Source organism: Geotrypetes seraphini, chromosome 14 (genome assembly GCF_902459505.1).
Source record: "Geotrypetes seraphini chromosome 14, aGeoSer1.1, whole genome shotgun sequence".
NCBI lineage: Eukaryota > Metazoa > Chordata > Amphibia > Gymnophiona > Dermophiidae > Geotrypetes > Geotrypetes seraphini.
In genome coordinates this window covers 4,184,308-4,210,497 of record NC_047097.1, presented here as the reverse complement: position 1 = coordinate 4,210,497, position 26,190 = coordinate 4,184,308, and the positions used below count along the sequence as shown (strand labels likewise).

General features: G+C 41.8%; 1 protein-coding gene across 1 annotated transcript in view; it reads left to right on the top strand.

Moving 5' to 3' along the window:
- The window catches only part of TBC1D2B (TBC1 domain family member 2B), a 134,542-nt gene that overhangs the window by 24,285 nt on the left and 84,067 nt on the right, over positions 1–26,190 (top strand). Inside the window, exon 2 of the mRNA XM_033920189.1 lies at positions 15,490–15,640. Within this exon, the coding sequence (XP_033776080.1) occupies positions 15,490–15,640 (151 nt within the window). The remainder of the gene's footprint in view (positions 1–15,489; positions 15,641–26,190) is intronic.

Below are 26,190 nucleotides of genomic sequence, written 5' to 3'. Positions count from 1 at the left end.
CTTTAGAAGTATTCTGTAGTATATAGAGGGTGCAGGTGAGCTAATTTCCCCAAATTACTCAGTTGTGGTACAGCTGCAGAGCTGGGAGCATTTAATGGCTCTGTTGGGGGACACAACAGGATCTTGGCCCCAGCCTAGCTTTTCCCTTCTCTTCCCACTAGCCTCTCCAGATGTGCATCAGTTCCATTATTCTTTGTTAGCAAAAGTTTATATTTAAGACGCAAAGAGATTTCCTCTCTTTGTTTTTGTTATAATTGTACTTTATTGTATGATATTCAGCATTGGACCAAAGAGAGCCCATTTTCCTGTGCATCCTGTTTTAGTCAAATACTGTACTAGTCTTTAAGCCCGTTACATTAATGGGTGCTAGAATAGTTGTGTGTGTTTTTCTTTCTCTCCTTGGCCGCTTTCTGTCTGTCTGTCTGTCTGTCTTTCTTTCTTTCTCTCTTTCCTTGGCCTCTGTCTGTCTGTCTGTCTTTCTTTCTTTCTCTCTCTCTCTCCTTGGCCGCTTTCTGTCTGTCTGTCTTTCTTTCTTTCTCTCTCTCTCTCCTTGGCCGCTGTCTGGCTGTCTTTCTTTCTTTCTTTCTCTCTCTCTCTCTCTCTCTCTCTCTCCTTGGCCGCTGTCTGGCTGTCTTTCTTTCTTTCTCTCTCTCTCTCCTTGGCCGCTGTCTTTCTGTCTGGCTGTCTTTCTTTCTCTCTCTCTCTCTCTCTCCTTGGCCGCTGTCTGGCTGTCTTTCTTTCTCTCTCTCTCTCTCTCTCCTTGGCCGCTGTCTGGCTGTCTTTCTTTCTTTCTCTCTCTCTCTCTCTCTCTCTCTCTCTCTCTCCTTGGCCGCTGTCTGGCTGTCTTTCTTTCTTTCTATCTCTCTCTCCTTGGCTGCTGTCTGGCTGTCTTTCTTTCTTTCTCTTTCTCCTTGGCCGCTTTCTGGCTGTCTTTCTTTCTTTCTCTCTCTCTCTCTCCCTCTCTCCTTGGCCGCTGTCTGGCTGTCTTTCTTTCTTTCTTTCTCTCTCTCTCTCTCCCTCTCTCCCTGGTCGCTGTCTGGCTGTCTTTCTTTCTTTCTTTCTCTCTCTCTCCTTGGCCGCTGTCTGGCTGTCTTTTTTTCTTTCTTTCTCTCTCTCTCTCTCTCTCTCTCTCCTTTGCCGCTGTCTGGCTGTCTTTCTTTCTTTCTCTCTCTCTCCTTGGCCGCTGTCTGTCTCTGTCTGTCTCCTTGGCCGCTGTCTGATTTGGTTTTTTGGGGTTTTTTTTGGGGGGGGTTCTTCTTTCAATCCCTCTCCCTAGCCCCCTTCTGTGTGTGTCTTTCACTGCCACCCACCTGTTTTTCAGTGTGTATGTCTCTATTTTTGTCAATGTCCTGTCTGTGTGTGTGGAGATGTCAGGGGGAGGTCCGGGATGTCGGCGGAATATTGGGGATGTGAGGGGGGATGTCAATTATCGTGCCCCTTCTCCCACCTACTCTTTTTTTTTTTTATCACGCGTTGTGTTGGAAACGGCAACCAGCACAGAGTAACCGCTGCTGGATAAAGTAAACCACCACTCGCAGCAAATCAAACGTGCGCGCATGCTTTACCAACTTCTCTGCTTTATAATTTCTCTGCCGGCCACGGAGCTACTGACGCATGGAGCCATGAAGATTGAGGTGCGCATGCGCGCTAAGGGTATTATATAGGATTGTAAAATAGCTCCGAGGTCACCAGGTATAGTATACAAACAGAGCTTGATGGAAAGTAAACCATATGGTGTATCCATTTGCCCATCCCATCACCTGTTCAGCATCCTGTCTTCTCCTTCTGAGATACTCTGGCCCTGATTCTCGTAACAGCCCTCTAAGTTAGGCATCAGTAGGCTCTACTGCTGCCTAACTTAATTGCTTTAATTGATGATAAACGGTGCAGAAATTGACCATATCAATTAAAAACACAGAAATAAAAAAGTATGCATCTATCTTTTGTCCTTAGAGGTGCATGTCTGCACCTACATTGAAAGTACGCATTGTTTATGCTGGAAATGGACGTAGACGCCTCTATGAATGTGATTCAACGTGGCCACTGTTCTGTAAATAGTACCGTCATGTGATTGACACACGAGCAGCACCATTTTTCTGGGTGGCCACTGACAATGTCACCGTTTACAGAATCTGGGCCTTTTTACTGTCCTGGGTTTACTTCAATTCTGATACTTTTCTTGTGTCTACCATCTCTAGTTGGAAACTTTTACATATATGCACCACCCATTCTGTAAAGAGATTATTCCTGAATCTGCCTGCTATCACTTCAGTCACTTCATTCTAGAACCTTCTTCCACTGAAGAAGCTTGACTCCTGTATGTTAATACTTGGATGTAAGATTTAAATGTCTCATCTTCCCTTTTCTCTGTCCTATATGTTTGTTTATTAAAAGATTTATATGCTGCCCCTCAGAAACATTGGAGCGGTTTACAATAGTTTAAAACAAAAAATGAAAAGAAGTACGATAATTAAATAGGACAGAAAACCCCCCCAAGACAGTGTGCAAGCACCTCCCCCTTCTTCTAAATACCTCATGATTCCCTACCAAAGGCCTGAGTAAAAAGATGAGCCTTGAGAAGAGCTTGGAAGGAACCTCAAATAGGACAATTCTAACAGGATATCCAAAGGAAGAAAGTTTAACTCTTCAAAATTATTGAGGGTATCCAGCACCCATAACAAAGACAGTTGACCATTTTAAGAGCCACCTTTTGAAGGTATAAGTTCCATAATTTTATACACCTCTAGATGAGATTTCATCTAAGACCTATACATAGGCAGTATCACCTCCTGGTTCCTGCTGGCCATTCCTCTGTTTATGCAACCAAGTATCCTTCTGTATTTTTGTTGGCATCTTAGCTACCATGTCAATTGTACCACCATTTTTCTCTCTCCTACACCAGATCTAGCATCTTTATCCCTCTCTGATTTCTCTGCTGACCCCCCTTTTCAGCATCAATCTCTCTCTGCTTTCTCATTCCTCTCTCTCCCCTTTCCCTCATCTGATCTCTCCATTCCTCCCTGACCCCTTTCCCCTCCTGTAATCTCCCTGCCAGCTGTTTCCTTCCTTTTTTCCTTCTCCCTTCCCTCCTCCCCCTATCCAACATTAACTCTCTTCCCATCCCTTCCCTCCCCCCCTCCCAGCAGCATCTCTCCTTCTACCTCCCTCCAGGTCCAGTAGCAGCTCTCCCTTTATCCAGCAGCTTCTCAGCCTCCTACAGTGGCTTCCTCCCCTTCCATCAGCTCTCAGAACTTGCCTGCAGCAGCGATTTACTTAGGCAGCCTTGGGTCAGTTGCCGCCTCTGAGGAAAGAGGAAGTTGCCGGTGAATCACTACTCTGGCAAGTAGGAGAGCTGCTGGGAGGGGAGACAGCCACTGTCGAAGGCTCCCCAGGATCTTGCTCGCACATGCTGACCATCTCCCTTGTACCTGCAGCTCTCTCCCTTCCACTTGCACCTTCCCCATGGCCCTCTTCAGCAACTTGGCAGGGGCAGCAATCAAGACAGGCTGCCGACGTCGGGACCTTCATTCTCTGAGTCCCACCTATTTTGTTTCAACTTCCTGTTTCCGAACAGGCAAGACTCGCAGAGGGAAGGCCTCGACGTCAGCAGCCTGTCTTGATCACCCGAGGCTGGTAGGAACAGCAGTCGGTAGGAACAGCAGTCGGGAGGAACCGCAGTCGACAGGAAATTTAACTGCTGACTCAATCTCGCCGGCCCTGCGCAGACTGGCAGAAATTTTCTGCGGACCGGCAGTTGAAGAACAGTGTCCTAAGCTACTGTCCTGCCCTCTCCCTCCTCTCTCTCCCCCCTCCCCTCCAAGCTATTAGCTGGCTGAGCAATGGACTCAGCAGGAATCAAAGGCGAATAGCAGGGAAGGATCAGAGGCTTATCTTATCATTCACTCTGTAATTCCCCCACCTGAGAACAATATATTGATGCCCCTTCTTGTCCAGTTTGTCTGTCTTGACTAGATTGTAAGCTCTTTTGAGCAAGGACTGTCTCTTCTGTGTTTTGATGTACAACACTTTGTATGTCTAGTAGCGCTATAGAAATAGTAGTAGAGTCTTCCTGCCTTTGGTCCTACCACAGAGAGGGAGAAGTGCTGAGGGAGGCACTGGGAAAGGAATGAGGAATTGATAGAGAACCAGGCAATGGAAATAGTAGCATAGGAACTGATAGGTTGTGAGAGGAAGAGAGGCTCTGGGAAGAGATATGGACTGTGAAAGGGAGAACAGAGCTGAAGTGAATATAAGCTGTGATACAAAGAGAAGTGGATAACGGATGGTTTGAAAAAAGAGAAAGATAAAGACTGGGAGAGAAAATATGTGGAATTCAAAGAGCAGGGGGCTGAAAGGCTGAAAAAAAAGTTTCTGAGCAGAGAAGATCAGGTTGGAAGAAACACTAAAGGGTGAAGAGAGTGTTGGAAGTGGCAGGAGAAGACTAGGAAGAAAAAAATAAGAGCAAGTAACAGTAAGATAATTTTTAGATTTTTGTGTTTCTGGTTCAATCAGCTGCGTCCCACAACTGAGCGAACCCAAGAATCACTGACTGAGAGAGATATTACAAATTGGGTTGATAAGTTTTGGGTGGCTACTGGTATCTGCTCTTTTCTTCCAATTTGCAGTCACTGGGAGTAAATGAGGTATTTCATTAGATGGAAGGATGGAATGCCATGAACAGAAAATTTCTCTGTTAAAACTGTCTCTTGGCAGCTCTGATATTGAGAGGGCTATGGTCAGGGATTGAACTGAGGATATGGATAGAATGGAGAGTAGCACTGTTCTCACTCCTCACAAAATTAAAAATATTTTTCCCTATTACATACCACAGGAGGTAGAAATGGTGGCGATACTAAGCTACATGAGCCTAAAGAAATAGTACAGCAGCTGCAGGAAGAGTGGCGGGAGACCATTGGCAATATTGGGGATGAGGGACTAAAGAGTGACACGGTAACTGTCACCACGGGAACGGGGACTGTCCTCCATTATTGCCCAATATTACTTTGGTAATGGTTGACCATCCCATGGTTTTGCCATGGGAACCCTGCCTTGGTAATACTGTGGCAGAGGGGACCCAGGGCACCCTCCCTCGATGCTGACCTGCAGTCCCTGTGCGGTACCTTCTCATCCCTGGTGGTGTAGTGTCATCTTCGGGAGCCGGAAAGAGCCCAACTCTTTCCTGCCTCCTGACACCGCTACAGCGCCAGTCCAAAAATGTTCAAAATGGCTACCGAGACTTTCTGGGACAGCCTCATGAAACTGAGTGACTAGATGTGCTCTGAGTATTGCAACTTAAACTTTCGTTTCCTGCAGCACCAAAATGGCATACTTTTATGACTGTTAGTTCTAAGAGCTATGTGCTTGTACAAAGAAGAGGTCTTTTGTACAGGTGGCTGCATCTTAATTGATCTTTCTGAATGAGAGATATCGCCTTTTCTAATCTGTAACAAAGTATTTTAGCATAAAGTCTATAGTCCATGTTTAAAAGTGAGATAGGGTGATAGTTTTGAACTAGCTGAGGGTCTCTGCCAGGCTTTGGTGTGATGACAGTGGTAGCCTCTAGGAATCTGCCCAGAGAGTAAGCAAGGCTTGGAAATATTTATGAATCTTAGATGACAGAAAAGAAGCAAAATGTTTATAAAATTCAGCAGGGATTCCATCCGAACCTGGGGATATCACAAGAGGCGAGTTTTTGATAGCCGTCAAAATTTCTTGAACTTCAGTTGACTGATTTAAATCTTGAAAACGATGTGGATCAATCTGTGGAAGTCGTAGATCTTTTAAAAAATCATTTTTAACATTTGAATAAACAGAAGTTCAGAGCAATATATAGATTTATAAGAGGTTTTGAAGGTTTGTAGAATAGACTTATAATAAATATAGAGCAGAAGTTAGATTAAAAGCTGCTTCTGTGTGTGTGTATAAGGAAAATGGCTGTCCTTCTGAAAATGGTGTATAGATGTGGAGAGCTAAAAGAGGAAGAGAGAAGAGGGAGCAGGGGGTTTGAAGCTTGTTTTTATAGATTTGGGTTTGTTCTAAAAATAGTATCTTCCCGTCTCTGGCGGTATTCCTTTTATTTGTCCAAGCACTAAGCCCAAAAGACTTTTGGCCTTAAGTACTGGTCTTAACACATTTTCCAATATCTCTCCATGCCACAATTTGGTATTTGTTTGAAACAATGACCCTCAATTGACAAGGAGCACCTGACTGTATCATATCTTTTGAAAGTCCAGGGCTTTGCAGGATACTCCCAAGTACTAGGCAAGAGGTCTTTTGTTAATCTTAAGTACTGGTCTTTTAGGGGTTATTTAGTCTGCTTTCACAGACATTGGGCAAGAGGACTTTTGTTAGACTGACTGGCGTCTGCCTATTCAGCCTATCTTCACTAATATTCCCAGAGTTTTAATATTGTATAATATCCCAGAATCTTGTGCTTGCACTCTGCACATGCTAGCACACTAGTGCGTACATTGAGCTCCATTTCTTTTGGTACTGCTAAGGTGGCAAATGGATAACATGGGTTATCCTAGGTATTCTTTCTACACTTTGTAGGGGATCACCTAACAAAGCTATTGCTAAATGTAAATGAGAACATCCACAAATCAGCAAGTCTTGCATCTATCTTGTGTGCACTAGTCCTGCTAAATTTTGCAGGCCCCAACTTTCATTTTGGTTGAAACAAATGAATGCAGTTTGCAAAGCTTGATTTTTCTGTAAAGGAATTCTCGAATATGTGGCTGGAAAGTTATTTTATGATGGGCAGATCTTGTAGGCTTCAACCTTGAGAAAAAAGATCATGGACTCCATGTTTGTTTCTCTGCTTTATTGCTGGAACCAACCACCCTGAAGCCTGGGCCTGCCCTTCATCTGTGAAGAACTCGTAGTGAGAGTCACGACGCTGCATTCCTTAACTGAACTCTTGTCATACTGTTTCAGAGTCACTGCGTTAAGATAGCACGTAGAAGCACCTGTTTGGTGGAATTGGAGCTCATTGAAGTTGACAGAAGTGTTTTCAGAGTTTGAGCATACAGCATTGATAGCTATAACTTACTAAATGCTTGGCAGAGACAAAGACACTTCTTTTGTCATTCTTTAAGCATGTTGCTTTGCCTGATTGACATGTTGCCATTGCTATTCGTACAGGCATTTGTCCAGGGCATATCAACTTGGAGTTGGAGTGTGGGATAAAACTGCCAGTAGAAAATTATACAGGTGTGTTCAGCAGTCTGTGCCAGGTAATCATACTCGTGTTTTGTTTTTGTTTTTTTTAACTTTTGGGGTTTTTTTTAAACTCTTATTCATGAGCGAGACCAGAGAAGTGTTGGAGATGTTTTAGTCTAGTAATAAATTATAATATAAATTTATTCTTGTATACCGCCCATCCATGAAGTTCCAGGCGGTCAACAACAAAGAAGAACTGTACAATCGGTGAAAGGTACATCAAATTAATAAAAATGAATGACAAGATTTTAAAAAATACATAATTATTTAACAAACTTATCAAATGTGTTTTTAAAAACTTTCTAAAAACATTATAAGAATCTGTTTGATAAATAAGTGGGCTTAACCAAGAGTTGTTTGCCTAGTTGAAAGGCAAATGTCCTATTCAAAAATTTCTTGTAACGACGGTTCTTAACTGAAGGATACAAAAAATTAACTTATAACGAGTGTTTTTTTAATGAGGTATAAAAATTGAATTGAGAGGCTAGATATCCCAGAGCCAAACCAAAAAGAGATTTAAAACAAAGACAACCAAATTTTAAAAGAATACGTGCCTCAAGAGACAACCAATGTAATTGCCGATAAAATGGGCTAATGTGATCATATTTCTTCAGACCAAAGATTAGGCGCACTGCCGTATTTTGTACTAGTCAAATACATTGTAAATTTTTCTTAAATGATGCATGATAGACAATATTACAATAGTCGAGAACAGACAAAATTTCTAAAAGAAACAAAATCAAAGTATCTTTTGATGGTTCTGAGTTCGACTAGGTTTACGTAATGTGTTGAAAGCGCTGTTCCTTGGAGCTAGCTGCTGTAGTTGGGATTGTGTGTCATTCCAAGCACAGAGAGGCAGATTCTCAAAACTAAAATCTGCCTTTAACGTGCTCACTAAATCGGTTCCCACCGATTTAGTGTGCATGCATTTTAGTGGTGGATTATCAAAACTGCTTAGTGAGGTCTTTTCCGTGTTTTCTAGCAGTCACCAATACTGCCGTGCAAACGTAGATCAATGAGGTCATTAATATTAAAATGATCATTCCGAGTAATTCTCTAACCTCATTATACCACATTTGCAGCCAAAATTTACCGACAGGTCTGAGCTGTTGTTGCCTTACTTTCTGATCAGTGCTTGAGCGCCAATTGGCTCAGGCACTGACAGGAAAGTAAGGTCGGAAAGCTCAGACCCCCCTAAAAAAATTTTTTTAAACCCAAAAAAAACAAATTGAAGATCGGCAGGAGAGATGCCCACTGAGCCGACACTAATAATCCCCATACACATACACACACACTGGAGCGAGAGAGATACCTACTCAGTCCTGCTGCCAAGCAATCCCCCCAGCAGAGGAAGAGATGCTCACTCCCTCCTGCTACCAATCAACACACCCTTGGAGGGATGCCTACTGTCTCTGGCCACCAGGCCCACCTCTTCAAAATGGCGGGCCTTCTCCCCTGCATTTTGGGATGTTTATTTTATAAAAAATATTGTAAAACATTTAGCCAATATTTGATATCAAAAACTAATAAACTTAGAAACTTAAAGTGGGCATCTCTCCCGCTGCTGGGGATATGTGTTGCTTGGCGGCGGGAGAGAGTGGGCATCTCTCCCGTTGTCGGTTGAAGGGTTGCTTGACTCATTGGCTTGATTTGTTGTTGTTGGGGTTTTTTGGAGGGGAGTTGTGTTTGTTCTTTGCATGTGCCCTCACTATCACCAGTGATGGGCACATGCGAATCTTCACCACTCTCTGCCAACCTCATTTGCTTGAATGCTTTTTGGAGAATGACTCGCTTTTTAAAAAATCGCTACTATTCTGGGGGGGTGGGGGAAAGATGGGGGAGGGTCTGTCTTTTGGAGGGGGTGCCCAGCCCTGCTGAGTGACCTGGGGTCATCAGAGTCCAAACCCTGGGGGAACCATATGTTTTTTCCCTGGGACTGGCTTGCCTGGTCCTCTCGTGCTTTTCGTGCTCAGGGGGTCCTCGACCTCCCGTACACCCAGGAGATACCTTCGCAACCCCCTCCATGTTTGGGGGAGGGAGGATTGGAAAGGAGTTCTGGGATTTCTGGGGGTTAGTGGGTGATATAAATGATATATGACTTTATAATGTTATGCTTTGTTTTAGCAGATCTCCCACCTCTGTTTGTCGTCTTTTGTATGCTACTATTTTCCTATGGTTCCACCTGTTTTTCAGTCAATAAAAATTGTTTGCAATCTAAAAAATCAGAACTATAAGGCCTGCGACAGCGGCCCTTTGGATTTTAATGCAAATTTTTGAGAATCTAACCCATAGAATAGTGGCTGGACCAAAACTGACATTCAACAAAAAGGTTGGTGGCTTAGAGTTGAAGCTGATACATACTGTAAATGTAAAGAATTTGCATCCTGTAGCTTCAACATTAAATTGAATAGTTTCTTAATTGAGGGGGGGGGGGGGCAAATGGCAGTATGGTACTGCCTGTAGTGTGTCGTCATTAAGTCTTCCTTGAAAAATCTATATGCACTTGAAAACAATGCTGTAATTTTTTTTATCATTTTGGAATATAAGGGATTTAAACCATCCATTACCAAAAATATTTTTGCTCCATAAGACGCACCTGACCATAAGCCACACACACTCTAGAGGAGGAAAAACCAAAAAAAAAAATTCTGAATCAAATGGTGTGCCCTGTACCCCCTCTGGTGGTCTAGTGGTGGACAGGGTATAGAGCACATCTGGTGGTGGGCACGTCTAATGATAGGCAGCCCCAAGCCAGCCTGTCCCAAACCAGCCAGCCAGCTCCAGTCCAGCCAACCAACCAACCAGCCAGCCAGCCCCAGGCCAGCCAGCCCCAAGCCAGCCTGTCCCAGGCAAGTTTCCCCCCCCCCCCAGTACCTTTTTAAATTCTGCCTAGCAGCTCCAGCCGGCTTCTCTCCCTCCCTGCCTTCACTCTTCTGGGCTCCTAATTTCCCAGCCTTGACGGGGGTCATTTATTCCAGGCATAGTGGGCAGCTGGATGAAAGGAAGAAAGCCTGGAATTGGCAGTGGAGAAGAAGGGTAAATCTAAGAGCAGCTGATGTGAGGAAGGGGGTTCTCCGGGAGGTAGTGAAGCAAATGGTTGCCATTTTGAGGGTGATTCTGCATGGAGGGGCAGCCGCTTTTTGTGTACTAGAGCCGGTGCAAATGGCGAGGCCTAGACGGGCTCCAGGTGAATGCGTGCGGCCTTTCCGAATGTGAGATATCAACGTTTCTCCGCGTGTCTCGAGCCTCCTGGTCCTGGTGGTGCGGGGGCGAAAATGTGTCAGTGGAAGGGTACGCAGCAGCTGATGTTGTGCAGCGGCGGCGGCGCTTCCTGCTCTGCCGCATGTTTTCCTGGGCTGTGAGGGAAGTCAGGAGCGGAAGCGGATCAGAGAGGCGGCCCTCACACGTAAGCAGAACCGAGGGCTCCTGGGGCGATGGCCATCTTCCCTTTGTGCGCCGGACTCCTCCTCCTGGGGCTTGGCTCTTAAGCCCTGTGTGTAGACTTCCTCTTCCTAGTCAAAGGTGGGGATCCGCACTGCTGATCTCTGCGCCAAAAGGGAGGTTGACGACGAGGGGGGACAATTATTACGGACGGGCGGGGTGGTGGTGTTTTTTTTAAAAAAAACGTGGTGCGGTGGCGGCAGCAGCGGACAGTGGGCTTTAAAAGGTGGTGTGGCAGGGTAACAAAATTTGTACCTTTGCTTCATAAGACACACTGACATTTCCACCCACTTTTGGGTGGAAATAAAGTGCGTCTTATGGAGCAAAAATTACGGTAGGTAGCATACGTCCCTTATGAAATACAAGTAGCCTAAAAAATTAGAGAGCAATAATAACAAAAAAAGTAAGTAAAGTTCATTTCTGCACTTATCATAGTGGATGTAATTGTGCCCAAGGATGGTTTTAAAACTTTTTTTTCTATAAATAATGCAGATTAAAAATTTTTTTTTAAATTTGCCAAAAATATTTAGTAAATCTATTTTCTTCCCTCTCATGGTATGAAATATTGGATTCTTCACTCCATCATAAATCAGTTTTGCACTTAAACTTGATATGCAAAGTCTATAAGATGCATGTTATTCCCTTGCTGAAATTTATAAGCACAAAGAATCCAATGCTTTTCATGTGATTAAAGCACTGCAATCATTTTGTATCTTTTGGAGGCAGAGTGTGTTAGGATGGCTGCATGGTTTTGTATTTCTCCCTTGAATTAGACAGAGCTGAAACATGACCCACTTTTGAGAAAATTCCCTGGGTATTCTGGAACCAAGTGGCAATGCCATGTGGCAGCATAGCAGAAGCAATGCTAAATAAGCTAGGTAGGAGAATGCTTGATGGCTTCTGCATTTTGGCAAGTACAACTCACAAACTTTGCATAGTGACGTTTTTCAGAATAGGATAAATCATTTTATCTCCTACCTAAATCTGCGCTTGAGTTCCTAGAAAGTGGTATCTGTTGGGGCCAGTGGTGTGCTCATACACACCCCTGCTGATGTGTATCTGTGACTAAAGTGGGCATGTGGTCTAAAGGAAAGTCTGGTGTAATGAGGACAGTGGTGAAAAGTTTTCCTGAGTGTGTGAATGTTTTCTTTGAGGAAGCTATTGTGAAATCTCTTGAGAGAGAGAAAAAAAAAATATGTGCATTTCTACCCACAACTAAGCAGCTCTAATTTTCTGGAACATGAGCATGCATGTGGTTTCATTCTGCACATATGATTAGATCCTCATGACATTCCTGAAAATTTCACAAGAAAACAGGAGATGCTACCCTCCCAGATAGAAAGACAAGAAAAACAGTTAAGGTGACCTCAGGTGACAATTTAGCATAAATAGGACTTCAAACAAGAATATTATTTTTGGAACATACAGACACAGCAAAGTACCATATACACTATGACTACAAGTTGATTACATGCATAAGTCAAGGGGAGCTTTAGACTTAAAAATGGTCAGAAATTCTGTCAGCTGTGTATAAGTCAAGTCTCCGCTCCATCACTCTCACTCCTTCCCTTTCATCTCCATTGTCCAAAATTGCTCCCTCTTTCTCTATCCTACAGGTTCAGTGTGTCGGTACCTATCACCATTGCTGTACCTTCAGAGGTAGCTTCTATAGCATGGCAGTAGTTCAGAGATCAAGGATGATGGTGCAGAGGAACTGAAAGAAATCTTGGTGAACTTCGAAGATGCATTGAAAAAAAATCAACAAGTTATAGAGTGATAAATCACCTGGACTGGATGGTATACATCCCAGGTTACTGAAAGAACTCAAACATGAAATTAGTGATCTGTAACTTATCACTAAAATCATCTGTGGTACCTGAAGATTGGAGGGTAGCTAACATTACACCAATTTTTTAAAAGGTTTCCAAAGATGATCTGGGAAATTAAGACGTTGAGCCTGACTTCAGTGCCAGGAAAAGTAGTAAAATTATAAAAAATAAAATTATGGATCATGTAGCCCTGCATAGTTTAATGGGCAGAGTCAGCTTGGGTTCAGCCAAGGAAGGTCATTCCTCACGAATTTGCTGCATTTCTTTGCAAGTGTGAATAAACATGTGGATAAAGTAGAGCCAGTTGACATAAGGCTCCTTTTACTAAGGTGCGCTAGCATTTTTAGCGCACGCAGGATTTTAGTGCACGCTAAACTCACGATACGCTTCTAGAACTAACGCCAGCTCAATGCTGACGTTACGGTGTAGCACGCGTGACAATTTAGCGCATGCTATTCCGCGCGTTAAGGCCCTAATGCATCTTTGTAAAAGGAGCCCATAGTGTATCTAGATTTTCAGAAAGCTTTCGACAAAGTACCTCTTAGGCTCCATAAAGTAATTTTGAGACTCTGAAGGTAAGGAAAGCACAGTTGTCTAAGGATAAGTGAAGTGGCAAAATGTATGGCTATCTGAAGCCACAGAAATCTCTGGATTGCCTAATATTTTGTGATGAAAGCTTAGTCAAAGCAGTACATCCAAATGAAAAAGTGACCAATTAATGATCGGTCCACTTTAAAGTGACAAGACTTATCGGAGGAAAAATATGGCTAGCTAAGAGTGTCACAATAGTTACCACTTGCACTAAATCTTTGATAAATGTTAGGAAGTCCCTCATCACTTGGTAAATGAATATCTTCTGCATGTATGGCATATTAAAATCTCCTGTTTAAACGAGAGACATGGAAATGTAATGCCATTCCAGATGTAGCCCTTTATTTGGCATTGTGGCTCAGCAGCAACATGCGTCGTCTTTGGCTCTTACGGGAGATCTGCATCTCCAAATGCCTGTTTACTTGACACTTTCTCTCGTTCAATATCAAGTTACGTAAAGTAGCTGTTTCACCATCTGCCAATTAGGTTAAAGATGGAGCCTGATTGTGGCAATTTTGTTCTTAAGTACTTTTTTCACTATTTGAATTTGCTGCTGCTAAGTAGGCTTAGAGCCTTGTGAAAGGAGCTCTTTATTGTGCAATCTTATTTCTGGAACACCCATTCCTCCCTCTAGCTGTTAGAACATAGTATTGACATATATTGATCCTTATAGATTACCTCATAGACATGGAGGTGCAAGACTGGGCAAGATGGCTGTGCCTCAGCCTGCCATGCCTATTTTTAATATTTCCTGTTAAGGAAGAAACATCACCAACCCCCAATGCTTTTTTTCCCCCCCGAACTCCAAGAGGTGAGGTGGGATGGGGGAAGAAGGGGTTTCTTGCCCTTACTGCTTGGCCCTTTGGGGCCCGTTGGAGCCTGGCACACAGAACAAAGGACCTGTAGGTTGAGACTCTAGGCCATTGAGGAGGAACTAACATTCCTCTTCTCCATCCAGTGGTTTGGCTACGATTTAGATCAGTGTTCTTCAACCACTGGTCTGTGGACCGGTGCTGGTCCGCAGTAATTTCCTGCTGGTCCACAGGGCTGGCACATGCATCAGGCCCAAGACAGTGTTCTTCAGCCGCTGGTTCGCAGTGCGATCGATGTGGCATAATCTTCGGGCTGACTCCCTCTTCTTACTGCCGCAGTGCACAAAGCCGCAGGGCAGTGCTCCTACGTGTGTCCACCTGAACTGAGAGCATTCTCTCTGACCTCGCTTGTCAAAGGGAAGGTTTCTGGATGAGGCGCAGGACACATGAGGAGCCGTTGCCCGCAGCTTTGTGCACTATGTCAGTGAGCAAGAGGGAGCTGGCCTGAAGAAAGCGACGGGAGAGGCTTAAAATAGCAGGCCTGAAGGTACGGCATAGCATGGAGGGAGGGAAACAACAAAGGTATAAGGAATGATTTTAGTTTTAAATTTATTGATTGAATTGTGTCAATTTTGAGAATTTATATCTGCTATCTGTATTTTGCACTGTTCAGAAAGGAATGCATTTGTTTCTTTTTCTCTGGGGTTGAACTGCATGCAGAGTTTGAATATATTAGTACTTTTAGCTTTTGGTCTTTTGTTTACATGGGCTTATCTGTTTTCCGGTAGGAATGAATGTTGAGAAGCATACAGTGTGCTTTGTGTAGTTTAATTTTGTGGTTAACCATAATGCATTGTTAAGATTATATTGTGTGTGTGTGTGTGTGCATATATGAAAACTGAATGGAAAAAATAGTGTTACAATTAGTACTATTATGGGGCGGGGTCTGGGGCGGAGATTGGGTGGAGATGGGCGGGGTCTGGCCCACGACTTAGCCCAGTGTTCTTCAACCACTGGTCCACAAAATAATTATTTTATTTCCGCCGGTCCATAGGTGTCAAAAGGTTGAAGAACACTGATTTAGATCACTGGTTCTTAAACCTGTCCTGGAGACCTCAAGCCAGTTGGGTTTTCAAGATATCCCTAATGAATATGAATGAAAAATTTGTATGCCTACTGCCTACTTTATAGGCAAATTTCGCTCATGCATTTTCACTAGGGATATCTTGAAAATCCGATTGGCTGGGGGCCCTCTGAACAGGTTTAAGAACCACTTGTTTAGATCTTAAGAAGGAGACCCCAGGTGAGACTTCAGATAGGACCATAGACTGAAGCTCAGAGGGAGTATGGGTCCAAAGTTTGAGGAAAAAACAAGAGAGAAAATGTTGCATTAGCTCACTTGCACCATCTGTTAGAGGCAGAAAAGTACTGGATTGTTCTGGCTGTACCATCTGTTGTTTGGATAGTGATATCAGAATCTTAAAAATCTCTGCCTACATCTGTTGAGGTCTGAACTGGTCTATCAAGTTAATAAGGAAGTGGAGGTTTTCCAGTATCACTCAGCACACTTTTTAAAACTTTGATTAATTTTACAGGCTCGTAATCGTCAGGCTATGATGTTCTGGCTGCAGGAGTTGCAACAGAAAAGATGGGAGTACTGCAATAATCTTGATGCAACAAAAAAGGACAGTGTCGGATCCCCGACTGTTGACTTCCCCACAGGCCTTGTTGGCAAAGACAATACAGGTAAAATTGGAAGTTGTAGATAGAAAAATTATTTTTCTCTGTTTTGTTTTAATTGGGCATTTTATGTTTATATTACACTCAAAGCAGATCAGAACAAATAAAACCCACAAGATAATATGATTTGCTCCTGGATGATATATTTTAAAACAGATTTTATGCTTTGTTTTTATTTCTATTGATAAATACAAATAGTAATGTCAAAAATTATGAAATGATCCGGCTTTTTCTGTATCCCTTGATGCAGAGAAGGCCTTTGATCGTGTTGAATGGACCTTCATGTATCAAGCGTTGAAATGGTTTGATATTGGTTCAGGATTTATACAAATGGTTCAAACATTGTATATTAATAATAATTTCTCAGATGGCTTTAGGTTGCAGCGGGGGGTTAGACAAGGCTGTCCTTTATCTCCTCTGCTTTTTGATATTGTATTGGAACCCCTGTTACTAGCTATTCAGCAAGCAGATGAGATTCAGGGTATTCCTCGTAGAGATCGGGAATATAAGGTCTCATCTTACACAGATGATATATTGCTCTATTTGAGAAATCCTGAGACGACCATTCCTTGCTTACTTGAAATGATTGAGAAATTTGGAAAATTTTCAGGTTACAAGATAAATTGGAGTAAAACTGAAATTCTTTCACTCAATGTCCATTGTACAAAAGGTTTGTTTGATTCATTTCCCTTTCTATGGAGGGAAGATGGAATAAAATATTTAGGCATTTGGATTAAAAATACAATGGAAGAAACAATAAAAATAAATGAAAAATCGTTATTACAGAAGGTCACAGAAATGTGTGAGCAATGGAATCCTTTACATCTTTCATGGTGGGGGAGAGTCCAAACTATTAAGATGATGATCTTGCCTGCGGTTTGTTATCAGATGGGTATGTTGCCGGTTTATTTTCAAGGGTCCTTTTATAAAAAATTAAATAGTATTCTCATAAAATTTATTTGGCTGGGTAAAACTCCCAGAGTAGCCTTGGTATCTTTACAAAGGCCAATTTCAGAGGGAGGGGTAAATTTTCCCAATTTTTATAGGTATCATCAAGCCTATATTTTGCGCCAGGGAATGTATTGGGTCCTATACACTAGCCCAATCCCAACTTAAATGTGATACAATTCTTATGCGACATTTCGCTACAACAGCTGCATCAGGGCGGTGGACTCCTGCATGAAAAGAACAGCACCAAAGTTAGTAAAGGCATGGAGTAAAACACCTCCCTCTGTGTCATAGTACTCACTCGGCTGAATACACTAGCTCACAAAGGCAAAAACAGCGACCGCCCTGAGTCTCCAGGAAATTGGAATAGATTAAATTATAATATCTGGTGGAATTCCTTATGTCATGTTTATAAAATGAAAAGATTTATTGCAATACAGCGCGGTTTTTTCAGGATGTGTAGGAGCCATTTACAAAGTATTGTACCGATTAGATGACATTTTATTTTATTTTTTTTCCCTTAAATTTACAAGTTTGATTGTGAGGGGGGGAGGGGAGGGTAAATTTATTGTTACATATTGTATAAGGTATTGATTATATGATAAGAAAGGGTGGGAAGGGGGGGAGATAAGAGCATATTATTTGTACCATTGATGATTAATAAGTGTTATATTTATTGTTAATTTGTTTGGATATATTCTTACACTTATTGTAAATTTGAAAATGAATAAAGAATTTAAAAAAAAAAGAAAAAATTACGACAACAAAAGAATAAATAGCTAAGCGAACCTATCTAGTTCCAACAAATTGATGAAATGGCCAAGTTTTCAACCCCAACGAAAAAGAGTAAGGGTTACTTTTACAAAGCAGTTCTATCAATTAGCCCGCTGAATGTGAAGAAGCCCATTCAATTCCCTGGGTTTCTTTACATTCAGCACACGCTAGTTGGTAGTACCACTTTGTAGAGAGAGCCCAAAGAGGGCAGCCCTAAAATTTGTTAGCCAATTTTTCCCAAGCTTAGGGGCTGCTCTGAAAATGTATTTGGAGTGCGTTGCCTTCCTCCAAATTTTAAATTAAAAGCAAACACAGCTCAATTTTGTAATGTTTTTGTGTTTTTGTATTTTCTATTCTATTTTTTGGTTCTGGATTCAGTCCTCAGAGAGGCAGCGGGAAGTAGAATTATTAAACAGCCAGGTGGTGCGTACAAAGTATATTTTGTATAAAAATAAGCTTAATATTACAAAGATACAATGCTTAGAGGGATGAGCTACAGAACTGCTTCTTTTGGTGAATGAGAGAGAAAAGACAGTTTCTTTGAATGGTTGTCCTATGTATCTATATGAATAGGTGAGATGTGGGGGTGTGATGGGGCTGAAGGGGGAAGAGAGGAGGCTGAGAAATCTAGGTGAAAGGTTTTAGCCTCTTTTTATAAGTTTGTACTAAAAATAGTGTCTTCCATTATTTTCCTCTTATCACAATTTGGTATCTGTTTGAAACAATAGCTCTCAATTGATAAGAGGCACCTGTCTTTATCACGTCTGATGAAATTACTGGGTTTTGCATTGTATTACCTAGTACTATGCAAAGGGTTCTTTGTTAATCTCAAGTACTGATATTTTAGGAGTCATTTAGTGGCATTCTAATATCTTTTGTTAGACTGAATGGCAGGAGCCATTCAGTCTATCTGCAGACTTTCCCAGAATCAAATTTGTTTAATGTAATATCCCAGAATCCTTTGCTTGCACTCAGGACACAGCACACAGTAATGTAATTCTGACATGTACCACACTTTTTTTTTTTTAAGTGTATGGGCCTGCAGTACCTGTCCATATGGCATTCACTCTTGTCCCTGCTTTAGACACAGCAGTGGCCAGTTTGCCATTCTAGGAGGCCTCTCTCTTACCTCTAGTGGTATATATTCTGATATTTGTCAGCAGGTCCCCTTTTCCTTCACAGTCTGTCTCCAAGTACTTGGAACAGTTGGTTGATTCAAATCATTTGTGAGTTGCAATTCAGCTTGGTGACCTCTAGATGGTCTCTCTGCTTGTGCATCTGGGCTGGGTAGTGAATTATGCCAAAAGTATCAAAATATCTCGAAGTTCTTTTTGACACCAATTGTAGTATGGTGTTTCTAACCCAGGAACGTATAACTTAAGCTTTGAGTGCAGAAAAGGTCATTCTATGTGTAGCAGGTGCCCTGGGTTTAGGACTGTCTGCAGCTCCTGGGCTCCATGGCAGTGATGCCCCATGTAGTGACCAGGGTAAGATCCCATATAAAGACCTTTTCAGTGGATGCTCTTGGTTGTGACTCAGAAGACCAGCACAACATTTGCGATTCAGCTACTAGGCCAGCAGGAGCTTGAAGCTATGTCTGGCGTGGTCTCCAGACCATCTCCGCCAGGGGGTCCCTCCCCCCCCCAGTCTGGCTGGTGGATACGTCTGGTGTTCTAGAGCAGTGTTTCTCAACTTGGTCCTGGAGTACCCCCTTGCCAGTCAGGTTTTCAGGATATCCATATTGAATTTGCATAAACTTGATTTGCGTACACTGCCTCCATTATATGCAAATGTCTTTCATGCATATTCATGGTGGATATCTTGAAAACTTGACTGGCAAGGGGCCTAGTTGAGAAACACTGTTCTAGAGTGTCCATTGTCTGGATCATGTGGTACAAGAACATTGGTCTCCACAGGAGGTTGCGTGGAATATCATTGGTCTCATAAGAGCATAGATTGTCCATAATGGGTCACAGCAATGGTCTGTCTAGCCCAGTATCCTGTTTCCACAATGGTTACATGTACCTTGCAGAAACCCAAAAAGCAACATTCCATGCTACTGATTCTAGGGCAGACGTGGGCAACTCTGGTCCTCAAAAGGCCGGAATCCAGTCGGGTTTTCAGGATTTCCCCAATGAATATGCATGAGATCTATTTGCATGCACTGCTTTCAATGCATATTCATTGGGGAAGTCCTGAAAGCTCGATTGGATTCTGGCCCTCGAGGTCCGCAGTTGCCCATCCCTGTTCTAGGGCAAGCAGTGACCCCCCCCAAAAAAAAATCATATCTGACTGCATAGGAGGCTACCTGGAAATATAATTTCTTTGAAGACCAACCATTTGCTTGGCGCTGGAACTCTTTCAGCCCCTCCTGCAAAGAAGACAGGGTGCTGTAAGACAGTGTGATGGTTTAGTTTATTTTTTATATCCTGCCTTTCCTAAGGTGGGTCACAGTAAAGTACAAACATAATCAAAATCACATGCATTACAATAATATCAAACACCATAAAGCATACCAATAATATAAAACTTCATGAAAATCACAAAGAGGCTACCAGTACCTCCCTTCAACACTTTTCAGTTTCGGTCCCATATTTCATCCTACAGAAGATGGTTTTTTTTCCACATTCTCTTAAAACTACACAAATTTGTTTGCTGTCGTATGTACTCTGGGAGCTTATTCTACTCCTGAAGGCCCACACAAGAAAACATGCTAACTCTAGAAACAGTCAATCACAATTGCTTCACTGTTGGAATCTGTAACTCAGCGTGAGTGTTTGGTATACCTCACTAAACAAGGCAGGACCAGGAGTGCAGAGGTGGTTTTGGGGATGGTTCGATTTGTTCTTGGGTGAAATGCCATCTGGTAGTGATCTTGGTGGCTAAGCCAACAGTGTTCAAGCAGATGATTTTAGCAGGCACTCCTGGATCTGGGAGACTGGGAATTGTCCCTCAGACTTTCAGATCAGGGTAAATCACTGGGATATTTCTTGTTTTGTAACCAAATCCAAAATCTCTCATTAAAGCCAAAGATAGATTATTAACATGGAGGAAAAAGGTCTGTGTAACCCCGTGAACCATCCACAAGGGATAATAATCGTTCTCATACGTATGGAGTTACGGTTTCTTATCATTGACCAAAAAACCTCCAGGTAATTCTCTATTTTTAACTTGAAACTTTTTTTGTTAGTTTGAAACTTTTTTTTTTGTTGTTAGTTTCAATTTTATAAATAACTTTATGAATAAATAACTTATCAAACATTCATTAAAGTGCTTGCAGGGACTTATCTTGATCTGCATTTGCCTGCGTCTGAATAATGACAAGTATGTTCACTCAACCCCCATCCCCGACGGGACCCTTTTCGCCTGGTTTTATGGCTTTATCAAGGGTCTACATTCATGGGGCAATTGTCTGAGGGAGAACCACCCCTCTATGCCAGCATTTCACTCTCTTACTAGAGAATAATGGCATCCATCCAGAATGCAAAATGTCAGCATTTTTTCAGCTATAAGAACGAGCAGGGTTTGGCAAAGATGATTGTCCTTTTCCACCCCTGGCCAAAGATAGAGCTCCTCTGTGTATTCCCTGCACCATCAGCCATAATATGCCCATCGCATTTGGCAAGTAGCAGAGTACCCAGTTCTAATTTCAAGGGAACCAAGATTCCTCTGACAAGGCCAGTCCTCATGGAGGATCCAGATCCCTTTTGGGTATATCTTAGCCCTTGAGAGCCAGTGCCTGAAGTGCAGAGTCTACCATCCCTCTGGTGCAATGACCTTGCTGCAGGCTCATAGATCTTCCATGTCTCTGGCATACATCCACTTCTTCCAAAGCATGTGAATCTGCCATCAATCCTGGCCATTTTGTGACTGTGTCCTAACCAAAGCCTAGCACTTAATTCTGTAAAAATTAGGTGGCATTGTCCTCTCTGGGTGCACAGCCAAATGCAGGCTGTCTATTTGCGAGCAGTTTAGCTAAGTTTGACCCCGATTGTAAGTTGTAGTTCCCCTTTTAGATGTCAGTTTGGCTCTGAGGGCTCTTTCCAAACCACCCTTTCAGCCTTTCAAGCATTCTTCGGTGAAAGATTTGTTATTGAAAATGGTCTTTTGAGTGGCCATAGTTTTGGCCCAGAAGAATATCTAGGTGCAGGCTGTTTTCTTGCAGAGATCCTTGCCTGTCCTTCTTGGCTGTGATTGAAGTGAATTATATGGGTCTTATTGGCATCCAGGACTGTATGAGCTGTATTAGTAAGTACTTTAAAATAGTTAGCCGCAGTTTGAGGCTTATGCTACAAAAAGCTGTCCAGATTTGTTGAAGCTCTAATTGGTAAGACCTTGGATCTAAGGATTTCCTGTGATTGCTCTCTTGGAGTCAGGAAATAAATTTTTAACCATGGAAATTCTATAGGATTTTTTTTGTCTTATATCTGAATCACTGCACAAACCAAAAAACTTCCAAATTTGGGCAGCCTGAAAAAGGTAAGCCTATGACATGAGAAATTTTGTGAAACTTCCTTTGTAAGTCCTCAATGTTAATGAAATTCTTATGGGAAAGAATTGGAGCCTTTTCATGAGCTGTGAGTAAATTAGGTCAGGTTAAGGACATGTCCTTTGAAGCATGTAATCGTTTTGAAATGCTGACGACAATGTGAGAGCACATTGGTCTTGCAAAAGTGATCTGATTTTTGTCTTCTGGATTTAGAAACCAGAACAAACATAAGTGCAACCTGATCCCTTTTGTGTTATCATAGCAGATGAATTTGGAACCAATTAATTGTTTCTGGAGGCAGATGGCTGTAAGAGATTTGTGCATTTAACTGAAAGTTCTGATAAAAAGTCAGCTTTTCTGCACAATCTAGTTTTTCATATACTGTAAGCTGTCTGGGAATTGGGCTTGAGATCCTGGTGTTTTGGTTTTCTTTTAAAGCCACAATCATGTCATCATTCCTGGATACCAATTTCTAGAACTGACGTATATTCATATTTTAAAAAAAGTAAGTCAGCAGTCCAAAGAAGTATAAAGCTGTAATATACAAAATCTAATTATTCCTTTAGAAAACAATCCCAAATGTTATGATAAATACAAATAATGGAGACATTGAAGCAAATAAAACATTCCAAGAGATACCATAGCTTTCAGATCAGTGGAGGGTGGAGAGTTAAGTAATAATGAGAAATTAACAGTCAAGAAAAAGAGGATACCGGCATCTGTTATCTACATCAGTGGTTCCCAATCCTGTCCTGGAGGACCAGCAGCAAGTCAGGTTTTCAGGATAACCCTAATGAATATGCATGGTGCAGATTTGCATGCCTGTCACCTCCATTATATGCAAATCTTTCTTATGCATATTCATTAGGGTTATCTCAAAAACCTGACTGGCTGGTGGTCCTCCAGGACAGGGTTGGGAACCACTGATCTAAATCTTTGTCAAAGCAGTTTACAAAATAAAATAGAACAAGACAGAACAATAGAGAGAAGGAAACTCTGTAAAACAAAAAAAGTTCTCAAACATATAAGAGTTATAGTCAAGCTTACTCTCCAGAGCTGTTAACCACTCACAGAAAAACAATAAAAAAAACTGTCATCAGAAGATGAACTATCAAAAAGTGGGGCAGGTATATGAGCTTTCCAAAATTTTAAATCAACTTTATAAATACTTCAAAAACATACAATGTATGCTATCTGTGAAATATCTCAAAAAATATTCATAGAGGGGGGAAAGGGCCTCAGACTCCCCTTCCCAGCTCGCAATAGAACAGCATATGCTGGTCCATTCAATGGGTTGTCTTTTCAATCATCGGGCCACCCCCCCTCCAATCATAACTTGGGTGTGCAACAATTCCCATTTTCAAAATACATCAGAACAGGAACTTAGCTTTAATCAGTGAATTTCAAATTTCTGATCTCGATGGGGCCCGTTTCGCACTGTGTTTCTTCAGGAGATCAGGGAAACAATAATCTCCACGCAGCCATGTTCCAAATCACTCTTAATAGAACAGAAGTATCCACAACGCATACCTACAACGCATATAAAATCAAATAGGCTTCAAAAAACCAAAAATAATAATAATTCCAATAAAGTAGAAAACTAGTCCAAAACAATTCGTAAAAGCCTTTACCTCCCAATAAGAATAACACCCGCAGCTCAAATATTGTAAAAATCAAATGCTTCTAATAATAATGGGATTTCAGTAAGGGCTAAGTCAACCCCTTCAAATCATAGTTAGCCCTAGGCAAGTGTTTATAGATGACTAGCACTAGACCAACTGAAAGAGGGGAACTTATGATGTCATCTATAAACACTTGCCTGGGGCTAACTATGATTTGAAGGGTTGACTGAGCCTGTACTGAAATCTCATTATTATTAGCAGTATTTGATTTTTGTAATATTTGAGCTGCGGGTGTTATTCTTATTGAGATAAAGGCTTTTGCCAATTGTTTTGGACACATATAAAACCAACAGATATTCCAAACACCCAAACTCAAAAGACACAATAACAATACCAAAGCTAGCACATCCTGAAAGACTGGATCAACTACATGTATCGTAATCGAACAAAACCACCCCCTTCATAGTTAGAAATTTGTGACCATCGATTGCAACTTCACCAGCACCCCCACCGTTCAAAACACAGGGTGGACGATTAATAATCATTCTAACAAGCATGTATTAAATAATACCATAAAATAAACTTACAGGACTGAAGAACACACATCACTTTCTCTCAGACAATGCGGGCGCCAAAACCTTTAAAGCCTCACTAACACTGTCGGGAGTCCTGTCTTCAATAATGGCGCCGGAATCAACAACGATGCCATGGCAAAAAATATCCTCCCTTACAAAACATTACCAACCAGCAACCAATCAACACTCACACATTCCAAGCCGCTTATCAACCTGTCAAATTCATTTAGAAAAAAAGATCACTTACAGACCCGCGTCATTTTTCAAAAATGACCTGGCCCTCAAAACAATCTAAACTGCACTGCCACCCTTCAAAACATTATTAGACTATTAGATTGATGTGTCAAGCATAATGTTCTGACCATATAACACACGTACTGAAGAAACATCACTGGTTACCAGTAGAACAGTTCTCACCTTCAATGCCTGTAGACTTGATACCCTAGACCAGTGATTCCCAACCCTGTCCTGGAGGACCACCAGGCCAATCGGGTTTTCAGGATAGCCCTAATGAATATGCATGGAGCAGATTTGCATGCCTGTCACTTCTTTTATATGCAAATCTCTCTCATGCATATTTATTAGGGCTATCCTGAAAACCCAATTGGCATGGTGGTCTTCCAGGACAGGGTTGGAAACCACTGCCCTAGACTATCTATCTTGTCTTCCAGTTCCTTATGTCCCAGCCAGGTCCAATGTTTCCAAAATAATCAATGCGTAGTATTACCGAATTCTAAGACAGCAGTGTTAGAATCAAGGTGGCACAGTACCTTCTGTATCTTGTCACCACACACCTGGAATAATCTCCCTCTCCCCATCAATATAACTTTTCATTTAAAAATGTTAAGTCAGATTTAAAAACATAGCTCTTCAACCAGGTATTTGATGATATAACCTGACCAAGATTGTTTCATGTGTGCTCAGCACGTTCATTCTTGTTCTCCACATTCCCTAACCCCGTCCGTCTTCCCACTCCTATCTCTTATACCCTTTTCTCTTTGCTTTTTGGTAATTTATACATTACTGTCCTATTACCATTAGAGGTTCTTTCTTGTTTTTCTAATTTTAGATTAGTGGTCTCAAACTGGCAGCCCGAGGGCCACATGCGGCCTGCCAGGTAGTATTTTGAGGCCCTTGGTATTATAAAAAATGATTCTTTATGGAAAACTCGTGTCTTCAGTGTCCGGCAGTAGTGTCTGGCGGTCGCATTCTGGAACGTTGCCCACCTCACTGCTGTAACCTCACGCAAACGCTTTCCTGCATCTGTACGCGATTCTCCTCTCCACTTCATCTCACCATCGTGTACAGATGCAGGAAAGCGCTTGTGTGAGAGTACAGCAGTGAGGCGGGCAAAGTTCCAGAATGTAAGGTAACTGTTAGAGGCAGTGCAGCTTATGCGTGTGTCCAGTTCTGAAGGAGGTGAGAGCTGAAGGCGGTTGTGGACGCGACCGCTGGACCCTTAAGGCACAAGTTTTCCATAAAGAATCATTCTTTATAATACCGAGGGCCTCAAAATAGTTGGTCCAAAATCTTGTCTCTTTCAGTTGATACTTTGATAGTTTTTCACTACTTTTTGCATGTTGCACTGCTTTCAGTTGTGTATAGCTGAAATTATCAGAAGCAATTAAGGAAAGATTTATAAACTATAATAATAGTTTATAAATCTTTCCTTAATTGCTTCTGATAATTTCAGATACTCCACATTTTGGATTTGTAGGTACTTACCTCATGCAAAGTTGTCATTTCTTTAAGACTTTAATTATTTTTTCTGCAGCCCTCCAACTACATACAAATCCAAAATGTGGCCCTACAAAGGGTTTGAGTTTGATAACGCTGTTTTAGATTGTATATACCTCTCTGCTCTGCGCTGTCAGAGCGGTATAGAAAGTTTTTAAAATGAACTATAAATGCTTTGTGAAAATCCAGATGATTATATCAAATTTCCTGATGAGAGAACAGAGAAAAGAAGAAATTGAAAAAAAAAGAAAGTTCCAATCCATAATAGTACACTTTGCAGTCCTTTTTACTAAGGCGCACTAGCCGATTTAAATAATCTAGCGTGCCTTAGTTAAAGAGGAGGTTTAAGTGGTAGGCTACAGAGTAGGGCTAAATTAGTGGTCTCAAACTCAAACCCTAGCAGGGCCACAT